Source organism: Apium graveolens, chromosome 5 (genome assembly GCF_009905375.1).
Source record: "Apium graveolens cultivar Ventura chromosome 5, ASM990537v1, whole genome shotgun sequence".
Classification (NCBI taxonomy): Eukaryota; Viridiplantae; Streptophyta; class Magnoliopsida; order Apiales; family Apiaceae; genus Apium; species Apium graveolens.
In genome coordinates, this window is record NC_133651.1 from 316673146 (window position 1) to 316690172 (window position 17027).

General features: G+C 33.8%; 1 protein-coding gene across 1 annotated transcript; it reads right to left on the reverse strand.

Moving 5' to 3' along the window:
• Nucleotides 1–67: 67 nt before the first annotated feature.
• Nucleotides 68–5613, reverse strand: LOC141659567 (uncharacterized). The gene is made up of 3 exons (XM_074466497.1): nt 3626–5613; nt 531–2641; nt 68–415 (listed from the first exon to the last, which is right to left on the reverse strand). The coding sequence occupies exons 1-2, from the start codon at nt 5487–5489 to the stop codon at nt 567–569; spliced, it is 3939 nt and encodes a 1312-aa protein (XP_074322598.1). The 5' UTR covers nt 5490–5613; the 3' UTR covers nt 68–415; nt 531–566.
• Nucleotides 5614–17027: the final 11414 nt, after the last annotated feature.

The following is a 17027-nucleotide window of genomic DNA, read 5'->3' on the forward strand; positions in this document are numbered from 1 at the left end:
TATTATTTATAGTTTACTGTATTTCAAAAGAGAATTGATAAGTCGAAACAGGACATCAGTTACTAAATATTAAGTAAATGAAAGATTAATATTATTACAAATAAATTACATGAAACAAACACTCTTGGAATAAACAAAGAATACACAGTAAAGCCTTGTTCCATACAATACACACTTCTGCCAGGCATCTCACTTGCTACATTCACTTAACCAGATTTAAAAAAAACCCTAAACAAAATACCCTTTGAAGCTAAAACAACCCCCAAATGTAAGAGTGCCGTTAACGATGTAAATGCAAACTGGTCCGTGTCAAAATGGTTAAAGCTTTGATATGCAATGTTGAGGACCTTATTAACTTGATGATCTGGTTCTGCGAATTTATTTTGTAGTCTTCTATGTTGATTTAAGCTGGCAGCTGCAAAGTAAACAGATAACAGGTATTAGTACGTGTATAGTAACATGTATCTGATGTTATAACAATATGAGAATAATATATGCTAATAGTTCATGTACTGAAAGAGATAACATACTTGAGTGTTGGATGGAAGTGACAGAGCCATTGGACCTTAGTAGTGTGTTGGGGGTGGCGGAGAAGCGTAAATGTAAACTGGTGGGGGTGGGGATGAAACAGGAGGTGGTGGTGATGAATAGATGTATGGAGGAGGAGGGGATTTCACGGGCGGTGGTGGTGAGGAGTAGTGGTATGGTGGTGGTGGGGATTTCATGGGTGGTGGCGGGGACATGTAATGGTATGGTGGAGGTGGGGATTTCATGGGTGGTGGCGGGGACATGTAATGGTATGGTGGAGGTGGGGATTTCATGGGTGGTGGTGGGGACATGTAATGGTATGGTGGAGGTGGAGATTTCACGGGAGGTGGTGGTGAAGAGTAGTGATACGGGGGAGGTGGGGATTTTACTGGTGGTGGAGGTGATGAGTAGTGGTATGGTGGAGGAGGTGACTTCACCGGAGGTGGAGGTGAAGAGTAGTGGTAGGGGGGAGGTGGCGATTTGACGGGGGGTGGTGGAGATGAGTAGTGGTATGGTGGTGGAGGTGATTTCACTGGCGGTGGAGGTGAAGAGTAGTGATATGGTGGAGGTGGTGATTTCACGGGGGGTGGTGGAGATGAGTAGTGGTAAGGAGGAGGAGGTGATTTCACCGGGGGTGGAGGTGAAGAGTAGTGATATGGTGGAGGTGGTGATTTCAAGGGGGGTGGTGGAGATGAGTAGTGGTAAGGAGGAGGAGGTGATTTTACAGGTGGTGGAGGTGAGGAGTAGTGGTATGGGGGAGGTGGGGACTTCACCGGAGGTGGTGGAGATGAGTAATGGTATGGGGGAGGTGGGGACTTCACTGGAGGTGGTGGAGATGAGTAGTGGTACGGGGGAGGAGGTGATTTTACCGGTGGTGGAGGGGAGGAATAGTGATAAGGTGGAGGAGGTGATTTTACTGGAGGTGGTGGAGATGAGTAATGATATGGTGGAGGTGGGGATTTCACGGGTGGTGGAGGTGAAGAGTAGTGGTATGGTGGAGGTGGGGATTTCACTGGTGGTGGAGGTGAAGAGTAGTGGTAAGGTGGCGGTGGTGATTTTACTGGGGGTGGTGGAGATGAGTAATGGTACGGAGGAGGAGGTGATTTCACGGGTGGTGGAGGTGAAGAGTAGTGGTATGGTGGAGGTGGAGATTTCACCGGTGGAGGTGGTGATGAGTAGTGATATGGAGGTGGTGGGGATTTTACGGGCGGTGGAGGTGAAGAGTAGTAGTATGGTGGTGGTGGGGATTTCACCGGCGGTGGAGGTGATGAGTAGTAGTATGGCGGTGGTGGGGATTTTACGGGTGGTGGTGGTGATGAATAGTGATATGGTGGTGGTGGGGATTTCACCGGTGGTGGTGGTGACGAGTAGTAGTACGGTGGAGGTGGAGATTTCACCGGTGGAGGTGGCGATGAATAATGATATGGAGGTGGAGGAGATTTCACGGGTGGTGGAGGCGATTTATAGTAGTAAGGAGGTGGAGGTGATGGAGATGGAGGTGGTGGGGGTGGAGACTTGTAATAATAAGGCGTTGGAGCCGGAGACTTTACAGGCGGTGGTGGTGATTTGTAATAGTACGGTGGTGGAGGAGATGGTGAAGGTGGTGGTGGGGACTTGTAGTAATAAGGAGTTGGAGCGGGAGACTTAGTTGGCGGTGGTGGAGATTTATAGTAATAAGGAGCTGGCACCGGTGTTGGTGGTGGAGGAGACTTGTAATAGTAAGGAGTTGGTGCCGGAGACTTGGATGGTGGTGGGGGAGACTTATAATAGTATGGTGGTGTCAAGGGAGCTGGTTTTGGTGCAGGCTTGTAACACTTCTTGGAAGGAGTTTTGGGAGCATAAGCAAAAGGCTTGGCTGACAAAACAACTCCATACTTGCTCTTTGATTTAACCTTAAGTTTAGCACCCTTAATGCCCCAATGAAGATTTGTTGGAATGTTGCATTTAGAATCCTTAGGTGCCATATGGAGCTTAGCTTTGCATGCCTTGGCTCCACCATATTTTCCATATTCAAATCCTTCAACTGTGATGCTATATTTACCATTAATCTTTGTTTTACCATATGCCACCACATCTTTGTCTCCTGCCTTGCATGTCACCTCAACGACCGCACCTGTTTTCCACATGTTGAATTTTTACTACCAAATCTTTTAACTTTATTGACAAAATTTAAATAAATAGTACATACCTAATTTCAGTTTTTTAATAATAATGTGTATTTGTCCTCTTATCCTTTGTGAGTTGTTATCACTAATTTATATTATCTCATTTCCAACTTTATTACAAGTTGCCCACGTTTTGTCAAATATGAATGCTATTATTTTCAAATCAGAGATCATTTGTTGGACTATGTTGTACATTATTCGCATATGCTTTACATAAAAAGAAATTAAAGTAATATTTAAAGAAAATACTATTATTGTTTAGTATTCTTATCTGTCAAAGACAGAACACAAAATGGCCAAATTGTGTACTTAATTTGCTTTAAAAATCAAGAATTTCATTGGTTGATATGAGATGCATATATGGCTTTTGTTGGAACAATATGGATTGGGTGGTCCTATTATATATAATGGTGTCCAGCCTATTTTCACTTTGTTTTGCTAATTAATATAAGCCAGTTATGCAAAACTAGTTGATTACACAAGTACTTAATTATTGTAATTTTCGCATAATTATAAAATCATGAATAATATTTTATAGTAAGATGATATGATAACTAAAAGGCAGGAGCTAGCATGCAGATGAGTTATGTGTGTGCATATAATTAGGTGCTTTAATTTAATAATAATAATAATAATAACTAAAACTAATCAAGATTAGTTAATTATTAAATTAGTATGATTAACACTATAAATTTTAAAAGAGATCTGATAATCAAGCTCATCAAAGTCTAGTAGGAGATCCATTTTTTTTTAAAAGGTGTACTATGATCAGTTAGCATGCATGTGTGTGGACAATATAATAAGCAATAATGTACGAAAGGTGAATAAATTAAGAGGGTAATTAGTGAAAGTAAATATACCTAGGACAATAAAATGTAATTAAGGTCTAACTATGAGTATTAATTAATATATTTAAGAGTGTAGTGCAGTACCTTTGAGGTGTTTCTTTGCATGGGACTTGATTGGGTACTTCCAGTCATAGCATCTGTAACAGTAGACCTTTCCTACCACCTTCACTGTGTATGAATGAGGGTGAGGGTGAGGATAGTAAGGAGGAGGGGATTTCATTGGTGGTGGTGGGGATGTGTAGTAGTAGGGGGGTGGTGGGGATTTTACGGGTGGTGGTGGTGAAGTGTAGTAGTATGGTGGTGGTGGGGATTTTACGGGAGGTGGTGGTGAAGTGTAGTAGTATGGTGGTGGTGGGGATTTTACAGGTGGAGGTGGAGAGTGGTAGTAGTATGGTGGTGGTGGAGATTTTACTGGAGGTGGTGGAGACTTATAGTAGTATGGTGGTGGTGGTGACGGTGAAGGTGGTGGAGGAGATTTGTAGTAGTAAGGTGGTGGTGGTGAAGGAGAGGGAGGTGGTGGTGATTTGTACATGTATGGTGGTGGTGGGGAAGGAGAAGGTGGTGGTGGAGATTTATATACATATGGTGGAGGTGGAGAATGCACCGGAGGTGGTGGTGATTTGTATACATAAGGTGGTGGAGGAGATGGTGAGGGTGGTGGTGGTGATTTATATACGTAAGGTGGGGGAGGAGAATGCACCGGAGGAGGTGGTGATTTATATATATAAGGTGGTGGAGGAGATGGTGAGGGTGGCGGCGGTGATTTGTACTCGTATGGTGGTGGAGGAGAATGCACCGGAGGTGGTGGTGATTTGTACTCGTATGGTGGTGGAGGAGAGTGTACGGGTGGTGGTGGTGATTTATACTCATATGGAGGAGGTGGAGAATGCACCGGAGGTGGAGGTGATTTGTACTCATATGGTGGAGGTGGAGAGTGCACCGGGGGAGGTGGTGATTTGTACTCGTATGGTGGAGGTGGAGAGTGCACCGGGGGAGGTGGTGATTTGTACTCATATGGTGGTGGAGGAGAATGCACCGGAGGTGGAGGTGATTTGTACTCATATGGTGGAGGTGGAGAGTGCACCGGGGGAGGTGGTGATTTGTACTCATATGGTGGAGGTGGAGAGTGCACCGGGGGAGGTGGTGATTTGTACTCATATGGTGGAGGTGGAGAGTGCACCGGGGGAGGTGGTGATTTGTACTCATATGGTGGAGGTGGAGAGTGCACCGGGGGAGGTGGTGATTTGTACTCATATGGTGGTGGAGGAGAATGCACCGGAGGTGGTGGTGATTTGTACTCATAAGGCGGTGGAGGAGAATGAACCGGAGGTGGTGGTGATTTATACTCATATGGTGGAGGTGGAGAGTGCACCGGGGGAGGTGGTGATTTGTACTCATATGGTGGTGGAGGAGAATGCACCGGAGGTGGTGGTGATTTGTATTCATAAGGAGGTGGAGGAGAATGCACCGGAGGTGGTGGTGATTTATACTCATAAGGCGGTGGAGGAGAATGCACCGGAGGTGGTGGTGATTTATACTCATAAGGCGGTGGAGGTGAATGCACGGGAGGTGGTGGTGATTTATACTCATAAGGCGGTGGAGGTGAATGCACCGGAGGTGGTGGTGATTTGTACTCATAAGGAGGTGGAGGAGAATGCACCGGAGGTGGTGGAGAATGCACCGGAGGTGGAGGTGATTTGTACTCATATGGCGGTGGAGGTGACGGTGAAGGTGGAGGAGGAGAATGCACCGGAGGTGGGGGAGATTTATACACATAAGGAGGTGGTGGTGAAGGTGAAGGTGGTGGTGGAGACTTATACTCATAAGGAGGAGGAGGTGAAGAGTAAATGTAGGGATCTGCTGAGGCTCCCATAATGTTTGACACCACTACTAAGAACAACACAACTAGCCCTCCCCTAAAGGGGCGGCTGCTGCCATGATCCCTCATTTTTAGCCGGAAAGTTTTATGATTCCGGCCAGTAAACTTTACAATACTGTTGTTTCTGGATTATGAATAGAAGGGGAATGATTTAAGAGAGAAATTGAACCCCTTGAGAGGTTAAAAGTTGATGACTTTAGTGGTACAATGTTGAAGTTTATATAGCAAAAAGCTAGCAAGGTTTAGTCGTTAGGAGATAGCTGTCATTTAGGGACCAATTCAAATAGTGTATATTTGATTATTAGAGTCAATTGTTCAGCAAAACTGGCTTTTGCCCTCTAATGCTGGGGTTACCAAACACACAAATACCAATCATTAAAATACAATGTTTGTGTCACTTTCATATTTAACTGTTTTGTATAAATTATCACCTGCTACATACATAACATAACACGTATTTTCAAACTTCAATTTACTTACTACTCACAACTAGTTTCGGATAATTATTTAAGGTCACCCTCAGGTGTGAACATACCTGGTAGGGATGGAACCATGAGGGGCTAATCTTTATTACAGAAATTTATTAAAATCACAATTTTTAGTAAAAAATTAAAGTTTAGCGATAATTCATTTAAGTCTCGGCTGTTTCGTGATCCTGGTTCCGCAGGTGCAAATACTAGTTTATGATTTTCGTAAACTCGGATAATTATCTAATGTCACCGTAATTAGTTACGAACATACGCTGGCGAGCAGGGACAGAACCATGAAGGGCTAATTTTTATTACGGAAATTTATTAAAATCACAATTTTTAATAAAAAACTAAAAACTAATGATAATTCATTTAAGTCTCGGCTTTTTCGTGATCCCGGTTCCGCAAGTGCAAATAAGCAGCCGGAGAATTGGTAGTAGCAGCTGCCGGCTAGTGTTGACGTTTTGTATAGACATACATTCATAGCCATATGTCCATCAAACAAAGTTATGAATACTAAAATATTGACCTGAAAACAAGAGTTGTTATAACATGATGGTGTAATTATTGTTGTACTAGTACATTGAGTCGGCTGAAAATGAGGCGATCTAAATGTTATAAAAATATATAAACAGGCAATGCTAAATTTAAAAAAAGCCATTAAATCTCCACTCCTCCAAGAGTTTATGTGGTAAAATTGTACATAAATACATGTTGATAATAATAATGCATATGACTTTTTTCAAATAATTGAAGAGCATGTGGAAGTACTCAACTGTTTTTGCAGCTTTTGATTTCTTGATGTGAAAAAAAAGAGTGGAATTTAGACAAAAAAGAAGTAGACAGCTTGATTTGTTCTTCTTCTTTGTTTTTGTCAGTTGAAGCAAATAATAACTGGACTGCATTGTCTTACTGACTCCTCTTTTACTTTATTTGTGTTAAAGATTTGGGCTCAAAATCTAACCTAAGGTGGTCCTTGTTCATGTTCTTTCATTGTTTGTCATTTTATCAGATGATCTTTCATGCATTCTGCAGCTTTGTGTTTCACAATCATATTCACGTATAAGAAGTTTCAAATTGATTTTGTTTAGTGTTTGTGGGTGCGTGCTTGTGCAGTGGCGGAACCAGGATTTCAAAACAGTTACTGTCAACAAATAGTTAACGTCAATATTTTGATGGTAGCTTGGATCTAGTAAAAAATTCTAAGATTTTTGACTTGAAGTCGAGAATTGAAAAAAAAAAAGTCTCTGCTATAGTTTTATGCTCGCGCGTGGTGCTTGTGCACAGGCGGAACTAGGATTTCAAAACATTTATCGTCAAAAATAGTTATCGTCTATATTTGGATGATAGCTTGGGCCTAGTAATTTTTTTTAATGATTTTTAACTAAAAGTCGTGATTTGAAAAAAAAAGTTTCTACTAAAGTTTTATGCTCATGCGTGCTTGTGCAGTGGCGGAACCACATTTTCAAAACATTTATCGTCAATAACAGTCATTGTCAATATTTTGATGGTCGCTTGGGCCAAAAAAATTGCTAATGATTTTTAACTGAAAGTCGAGATTCGAAAAAAAAAGTCTCTACTAAAGTTTTCCGCGCATCTTGGATTTCAGCCTAGGTTCACCCTCTTGTAGTCTTCGTTCCGTCGCGTGTGGCCGGGTCGGTTTCGTTTAGAATTTCTCCGATTAAGCTGAGATTTAGTTTTTGTTTTCTAGTTAATTAAGCTGAACTAAGGTTGTTTAGCATGAATATGTTGGTGATTGGTGTGGGTATGTTTGTCAAAACAGTGGTATATTTTACTATACATAGTGAGTTCATAGTTTAATTATGCTCCAGTAAGAAGGTTAAGAAATACTTAATTATCTGGGAATGCTAAATCCTGTTTAAGAAATTATGTTAGACCCACTAGGTGTATTGTTTTAGCCATGCAATATATTATATATGTGTATAATTAACGGAACTGAGATTACAAAACAGAACTAATTTATTTATTTTTATCATTTTTACCGTATTTTTGACACACGTGTCGGGATCTTCGAGTAAACAGTCTTTTCATTGTTCGAAATTAGGGGAAGATTACATGCATCTTACCCTCTCCAGATCATGCGTTAAACATGATATACTGGATTTTTTTGGTTTGAATTATTGTATAAATATAAAGATAATTGTTAAAAATATTTATGAAAATTTATGACGGAACCATGATTACAAAATGAATTAATGTTTAAGGATTAATTAAGATTTAAAGTAAGCACGATTGGATAGCTTCGGTGGTAAGGAGGTTATTCTCTGTCGTCCCTAAAAAAAAGTAAGCTTTTTACTATTTTTTTTAACTAATAATATGACACTAATTTAATTAAAATATAATAAATTTAAATATCTAAACAACTAAAAATGGTCTAATGTTATATTTAGCAAAACAAATGGCCTAATGTTCAAACTTCTATAACATTACATACTGTAAAATTTTTAAAGATATTAAATTAAATTTAAAATATATTCATTCAGAAATTTATATACTTTTTTTGTCAAATAACATTTCTCGTTCATAATTCAGATTAGTCATTCGTTCAGATTCATAATCATTCAGAAAATATCGTTCAGATTTAACAAATGACCAGTGTGCAGACTCAGCTTGGTGTATTTGAACAAGAAAAAAAGTAATCAATTTCTTCGTATTTGATAAAATTTTAATTATCTTTATAATTAAAGAATTCTCATATCATCGCCGAATGCGGCGGTTATACCGGGTGTTCATTTGTCCAATATTTTGACATACCGTGTTGTACATGCACCATATATCAAGTACAAATGTAGTACAAATATAAATAAGATTTTTCAAAAATTTCTAAAACATTAAATGATCATTTTTTATTAATTATTTTCTCATAAATATAGTAGTAGATTTTCTTAATATAAATTTCACGAATAAAAATGTGTTTCGAGATTTTAGATTTCATTTTGGCGCCTATATTATAAGTCGATTTAAAATTAGTGCGTATTTGGATAATTTTATTAAGTTTAATTAAGAGTCGCTCAAAAATATAAAAATAATTGGATATTAAAAGTTAGTATTAATTCAAATTTTATTGACTACAGTTATAGAATAGTTTATAACCTTTGACTTTTACTTAATTGTTTATTTAAATTAATAATTAATATATCACAATACATTTAAAACACAAAGGCTCGATCTACAAGCTCATATGATAAATAGTTTACCTTACATTTATTCGATGAGTTGCACATATCTCACTGAGTTGATTAAATTTAAATTTAAATTTATGTATTTTAATTGTGTTGATTGTATAGTTAAAATTATAGGTTTTTAACAATAATAATATATGATTTATTTCCTTGTCATAATTTTTGGATTCGATTGTTCATCCTTATGAGAAAATTTACTCGTTTATAATAATATAAGTTTAATTATTTAAAAAATATTAGAATTCACAAAAAAAAGATGAAAAAACAGTAATTTTAATTATGCATGTAGAAGAATTTAGAGATAAATATTTAAAAATGCGTAAAAATTTAATTTTCAGAAAATGCTAAATGATGTTGTAGAGTAATTTCAAAGGCACCAAATTATGTGATATTTTTTTCGTAAATAACCCGCAGCCGCTATCTTTCGGGTGCGCACTGGGTAAACTCTACGGATTTAAGTGACCGGGTCTGACTCAGATGGTATAATTATTAATTCTCTTCCGTGTGATTTGAATATGTGACTAAAAGAATAATTATTTATTGTTTAATTAATTGAGTCAACTATGATTTTTTTTATAAGTTGTCGCAATTGTTCATATTTGTAATTTGTAATGATAAGATAGGAACTAAGATACTTCAAAACAAGTTGGGTATGTAATTGACTTGCCAACAAACTCAATGAACTACTCATATCTACCACCATTTAATTAAAAGCCATATATATGTCATGAAAGAACCTTTTGAGGATCACGCCACTGACTTGTAAACCAGTAGAGCAGGAGTGCAGGAACAGAGTTGGATTTGCTTATTTCAATTTGCAAATCAAAATGTTTTTCGAGCTGATTAGATGTAATGCTTCCCTTTCGATTTTTGTTACCATGTTTCAAAGTCGCTCTAAAGTCTCAAGACAGGTTACTTAACGGTGAAACAAGATTTGATATCATACATTACTTCTTTTGTAAGGTGAATTTTACGCATGACATTATTTGGGAATAATTTTGAAAATTTTAATTATTTTTTTTGTTACTATATTGATTTTCCTAAACTATTTAATCTTTTCATGCCGGAGATATGATATTGGGTTTTGGAAAAGAATAATCACGCTCTGTAATTTAATACCGGAAAAAACTGATATTAATATTTCCGATCATTACATTACAATTTTTACCATAGGAAATATATGTATAATTTCTTTTTATCTTATGACATAGAAGGATTATTACTTTTTATGTGATTATTCGTATATTTATACCTATCAATATTGAAAATGTTGAAACTAGCCAACAAAATGTTGGTACAGTTACTTCTTATCCCCTCAGATTCGACTATGGCGTGTGAGTGTGTTAAATTATCAAAAAAAGAGAAAAAAAAAATGTTGAAACATTTTGGTGTATACCTGGAAAACTTATTTTTACTGGGCCTTTTCAATTATATTATATCTTTACAAGTAAGTATGTTTTAACCCAATATTAAATATGTAAAAAAATGTTTAAGAAATCTACAAAATTATTGATTATTTTTGAGATTGGACAGATTTCAGAGGAGAATAAGAATCTTGGAAGATGGAACCAATATGTATTTTCTATGTCATAAAATATTCAACCAAGTCAACTTCTACATAATTGATGCTCACATAAATAAATATGAATAATCGAAATATAACAAATTGCAGAATGTAAAATTACATTATACTCTTTTTAAAACATTAACACAAAAATAAATTATAATAGTGACTAAGATTAGAGACGCCTCTAGGGAGTCTGCGGCAGGCAGGCAGGGTTGTTTTTTTCACAAACCACTTTGTTTTTGTAGACAAATTGTTGTCATATATTTCAATTATTAAAAAAAATGTTGTCACGGAGCAACTAAAATTTTGTATAAAAATATTGTAAAATATATTATTTTATGAATAATGTTCAATAAATATTATTATTTTATTCAAAATGTTGAACATCATACATGTACTCTGTATAGAATATTACAAAATATTTTATTCTACGAAACATGATTAGTTTGCTGAATATTTGTTTTCAAAATATTGCAGAACTTACATATCATACTTATTAAACTTAAATGATCTTTAACAATTTTAATGAATTAGTTATATTCGTAGAATATACTTCACAAAATAATATATTTAATAGTGTTTTGATTGCAGAACATATGTGATTTCCGAGATATCCGATAAAAATATGATCTTCGTACAGCTTTTCTCTATAGTCATTTAATAAATTCAGTCTGTTTAAAGGATGCTTTGGCATCCAGCTTTTACAATTACATATGTTGATTCTTATTTTGTTGTTAAAGATCTCTAATGTTAATAGTTAAAATAATAATTTTTATTTTTTTAAATAAAATATATAAAAGTAACATCGCACAGCTGCTAAGCAGAAAACGATGAAAAGGGGAGACAATATTTCAAATATATGGTTAAACTTTCAAGAAGCCATCAGAATGGACCTAATATGAGATCATTATGTGATTTAATTAGGACAAATATTGATAATTAAAATATTAACTTATCGGTTATCGATTACTTCTTTTGTCTCACTCATTTTTTTCAGTTTTTTCTCATGCCTAACACGTATTTTAAGCCTAATAAAGTATAATTAAGTAATTTTTTTTAAAAGTTCTTTCTTTTATAAAATTTTGAATATTATATTTTTATTTTTAAAAAAAATTGACAACTACATTTTTATAAGAGTGTTACTGGATTGTTTACATTACTTTTCGGCACGCTTTTCAATACTCGTTTCAAGTATACTTCCATAATATCTTTTTTTAAAAAAAAATCTAGAAAAAGGTTTCATGTTTAAACTTTTATTCAAAAAAAAATAAGAAAAAACATTATGATACTATACTTTATTAAAGTCTCGAAATACGTGCAAACAGTGTACGTAAAGTATCCAGCGGGACGGAGGAAGTACGAGGTTTTACGTATTATTATTATTATTATTATTATTATTATTATTATTATTATTATTATTATTATTATCATATATCAAATTTTGTTTATGCTAATTTTATACCAAATTCCTAATTCGATGATAATGGTCCCAGCAAAATTACCAGAAATTTCTTAATTCGATGATAATGGTTCAAAAAAATTACCAGAAATTGATATGAATTAGCTGCACACATAAAAAATAATTAAAAATAAAATCATTAATTTCCCTCCAATTAATTACAATGCCACAAAAATCTAAATCGGTTGAGTTATTGCAGAGGCGGCTTAGAGGCAAAAACAAATCAAAGGAGAGTACTGGTCCAGTCTTATATATGCTGTAGTGTAGTGATTGTACATAAAAGCAAGCCATCTTGAATACCTAATATTTGTCTTATTTATCACCTCTTTTCTTTTTCTACCTTAAATATGTAGAATATTGTTAAAATTATTTAAATTATATATATAAACAGAATCCGGGTCCCCCTAACAATTAAGGTTGTAATTCGAGTCAGGCGAGCTCATGTTGTAATTTGAGTCGGGTGATGGCGCTGTAATTCGAGTCGGGCGGCTCCCGAACTCGCCCGACTCGAACTCGTTTATGTTGGTTTCACTCGGTTTGTTTAGTTAAACGAGCCGAGTTTAGGCAGATGTTACGACTCGTTAGTTAAATCAGTCGGCTCGACTCGACTCAACTCAATTAATCTTGACTAAAATTATACCCCATGACTCTGGTCTCTTGACCCGAATTACAATCCTACTAGCAATTGATATAATCATTTATTCCAATAACTTTTAGCCAATAAATTTAATGCTAAAGAGTGTTGTCAATGACTCAATGTAGAGAGGTCACATTTATACTCAGCATATTTAATTTTTCAAGACAAGTAAACTAGCAACAATGGCTTCCTAGAAAAAAATAGCAATTGGCTTATCAAGGACAACTCTCAGTAATTTATTTACGAGTTTGTCTCGTATGTGCACATGCGCATATATTAATTATTAAAATTTTATAATTTGATTTTTTTTTGATATGATTGTTGTTAATGCAGAGATCTATAATTATAAAGAAGTGTAACATAATCAAAATAATTTAAATTTATAAAATTTTGTATAAAAAACAGATTATCTAAAAATATACAATTAGCATTGTACACATTGAAAGTATATATATAATTAAGCAACTCATTTGCCTTTTACCTAACTCTGTCGTATTTGTCTGCCTTTTGTTACTTTATATATTCTGTCAAATCTCATTTTGCATGAGCTAAAATTTTGATTCTTCTAACATGCATTGTTTTATATATGCTCTTTTACCCTTTGCCTTTTTTACTTTTCTACTCTCACTCTTTTCCTTTTAGGTCTTGAATTGAATTTTGGTGAATGCTGAATTTGATTAGAAATGTCTAGGTACTTGGTGCAACCGGATACAATCACGACGAGTTTCTATAATTTCATGTAATATCAAATGTAAATAAAAATAGTTTCTACAATTTCATGTAATATCAAATGTAAATAAAAAATTTGATACAATTAGTGAGTTAGGTTCTATTGAATCCCGTTTTCTATTGGAGTCATTGTAGTCCATATATATCTGCAAATAAAATACAGCTTAAATTGTTGTAAAATGTATTATTTTTCGAATGATATTCTATAAATATCACAATTTATTGAAAATCTTGTATTTTGCATATATTTTACAAATAAAATGTTGCAAAATATATTATTCTACAAAACATGCTTAGTTTGCAGAACATAAATGTTCATATTGCAGAACATATATATTGTACTTGTAAATATATGATATTTGCAAAGATAACACGTTTTAGAAGATATTTTATTTGGATAACATAATAAACTCCGAGGACTTCAATTAAAATGCGGACTCTGCTCATATATTAGTTGTATAGTGATTGATTTTAATTGAACTGTATTTTTACAAATATTTTTAGAAAGATATTAAATTGTAAAAAAAAAAAATTTTTTATAATTTTTTCTTAATTTGATGAAAATAACGGGTAGGATATAATTTGGAGAGTTCGGATACTTAACCCTAATTTAGTATTTATTTAACTGTGGGAATGATAGACATTCCTTTCTACGCATAATGCGGTGTTAAATTAATTTTTAATTGATTTATCTCTATTATAATCAGTACTCAGAGAAAAGGATTGTTTAATAATATTGTTTTCCTCTTGATGAATTCTATATTTTTAGCTTAAAAATTTTCCTACCGCGTATTCCAGCTGGGTAAGTTTTAAAACAAAAACTTCCTATACAAATGTGCTGTAAAACACAAAGAATACAATGAAGGTCAACTTTTTGAATTGACTCCAAGGTGCAAATTTATCATTGTCTAATATTTATAGATAATCAAGAATTTATTTATTTACATGTTGGTCAAACTAAAAAAATAATTAGTTTTAGCTTCAATGTCTAAATTATTGAACTATATAATTGGGGATAATTTCTCTCAAATAAATTTGTACAAGGGACATTTATACTACAATAATTGGACACACAATTTTCCATTATAAAACAATTTCTTTTCTTTTTATATAAATGTTAACTAATCCATAAGGGGTCATGTGATCAATATAACAATTGAATAACATAACCAGATATATGCTTTCTAAATCTGTTATGGTAAGAAATTCATCTAAAATTTTAAGATATTAAAGTAAATATGCATTATAAATTCTTCAGCAATGAAAATAATTTTTTACTTTTTTGTTGAAGAATAAATATTTCATTAATTAAACACCATACGACATCTATAAGAGCATCTTCAATAGTGTTGGCTATAATTCACCGGCCAAACCGGACTGTAAGACAATATATAAAATTTGTTGAATCTGTAAGACATTGTAATTCGATGGTATTGGCTATATTGGTTAGCTATATTTTAAAAATAGTATGTTATTAAAATTTTATGTTGTTATAAATAGAATATATATCTTCATTTAGCAAAAAAAAAAGAAAAATATATATCTTCAATATGGTAATAAATGATTAGATTTTTTTTACAGATTTCTTACAGGTTTTTAGTGGTTCAACAAATATAATCAACTTCAAGAGGTTGGCTATATTTATAAATAAGGGTAATGTACCATTAGAGATGGATTTTTTTTACATAATCTCTATGTTTTTTATTTATAGTATATATTAATGATTTTTAGCTAAGAGTTCTACATGGTTGAAGATGCTCTAAAAATAATCAAAATTAAACAAAAACGTGCTAAAATAGATCAAATTAAATAATCCTTTTTTAATTAACTTCCAACACTCAAGGTAAATTAAAATTATACTAATTAATACTCCCTCCGTCCCGTTGATTTCTATACGTTTACTATTTGCACGCATTTCGAGGTCTCTATAAAATATAGTTCCGTAAAATTTTTTTCAATTTTTTTTTGAATAAAAGTTTAAACATGAAACTTTTATTCAGAATTTTTTTTAAATTTTTTTTTTGTAGAATTATGTTTTAAATAAACATTAAAAAGCGTGCCAAAAAGTAACGTATAGAATTGAATGGGACAGAGGGAGTAAGTTCTAATTAAACGTTGATTTCAAAAAAAAAAGTTCTATTAAACCTACAGCAATATCCTTCTTTTATATGCTATGCTAAATGTACGGCAATATCCTTGGAAGATAATATGTCAATTGTCAAATCATATCACGAGAACGAAAAATAGTGTAATTAGTTGCATTACTTCTCCGCATCACACTCCATTGACGAAGACTAGTAGTTGAGCTGATGTTGAAATCAAAAAAGATCACCAACTCAAATAAGGATCCGGGTATTATACTGTGAATCAATTGACAGAGGATTGGAAAGTGGATATTGTTCACCATCTCCATTATATATGTAAGACTGTGTATAAAATTTTTAAACATGCACAATCATGTTTTTTAATTCAATTTTATTACTCCCTCCGTTCCGTATTACGTTTCCCATTTTGGCTTTTTACACTGTTTATAATAAGCGATTGACTACTAATTTATCTCTAATTTATAAGATCAAATATAGTCATGAGTGATCATGTTGGATTCGTATTTATAAGTAATTTAATACAATGAAGTTTTTATATTTAATACTGATACGAAATTAAAAATATTAACAATCAAAAGTATATTTTGGCAAACGTGTCCAACACAAATAGGAAACGTAAGTATTTTTTTTGAAAGAATGATATTGATGTTATTACTTTTTGGCCCGTGAATGCTTGCTTGGTTTAGTTGATGTGAATTTTAATATAGAAATGTTTGTTATTAACACATGACTCAATCTCAAATTTTCAGTAATTTAATTAAAATAAAATATAAATTCTGATATATTTATCATCGCTTGTTAGTATTTATACCAGTTAACTAAGCCGAGTTTCAAGACGGGAATATGAACTATTTTAGCTATATACTGAAGAGAGATGGCGACAATGAATATGCTACCGATTTAAGGAGATCTCGATATGCCTATTTTTATTCATATATGTCTACAAAATATTTAATATAATTTGTACAGCATATATACAAAATAATGGGAGCTAAATAAATTAAATAATAGTATGAAATTTAGAGATTTGCTATTTTAAATAGCAAGCGTTAAGCCTACGATCAAAACTTTGAAATTTACTTGAACATCGAGATCAGGATGAAACGGATAAAAACAGTAAACAAAAATATTTTGGTAGTCCAAATTGGAGATTCCAAAGATTATTAAAAAAAGATAAATTCGTTGTGCAAAGTTGTTAGGCAGGCAATTTCGTGACAAAGGTACCAATATAGGAAGTATGCAGGTTCTTTTTTTTTAATCGTAACTAATTTGCAGCCGCTAACTTTCGGGTGCGCACAGGGTAAACTCTGCGGACAGACTTCTAGTCTCAGGAGGCATAATCATAAATTCTCGATAGTTATCTACTCTTTAACCAACTGAGCCAACCCTTGCGGGCTGAAAGTATGCAGTTCTTTCATTCTAGTTAATACAAAATTA

Coding starts and splice junctions, on each gene's coding strand:
- LOC141659567 (XM_074466497.1), bottom strand. CDS start 5,489: ATGAGGGATCATGGCAGCAGCCGCCCCTTTAGGGGAGGGCTAGTTGTG. Junction 2,642..3,625: donor TGCAAAGAAACACCTCAAAG/GTACTGCACTAC, acceptor TGTGGAAAACAG/GTGCGGTCGTTGAGGTGACA.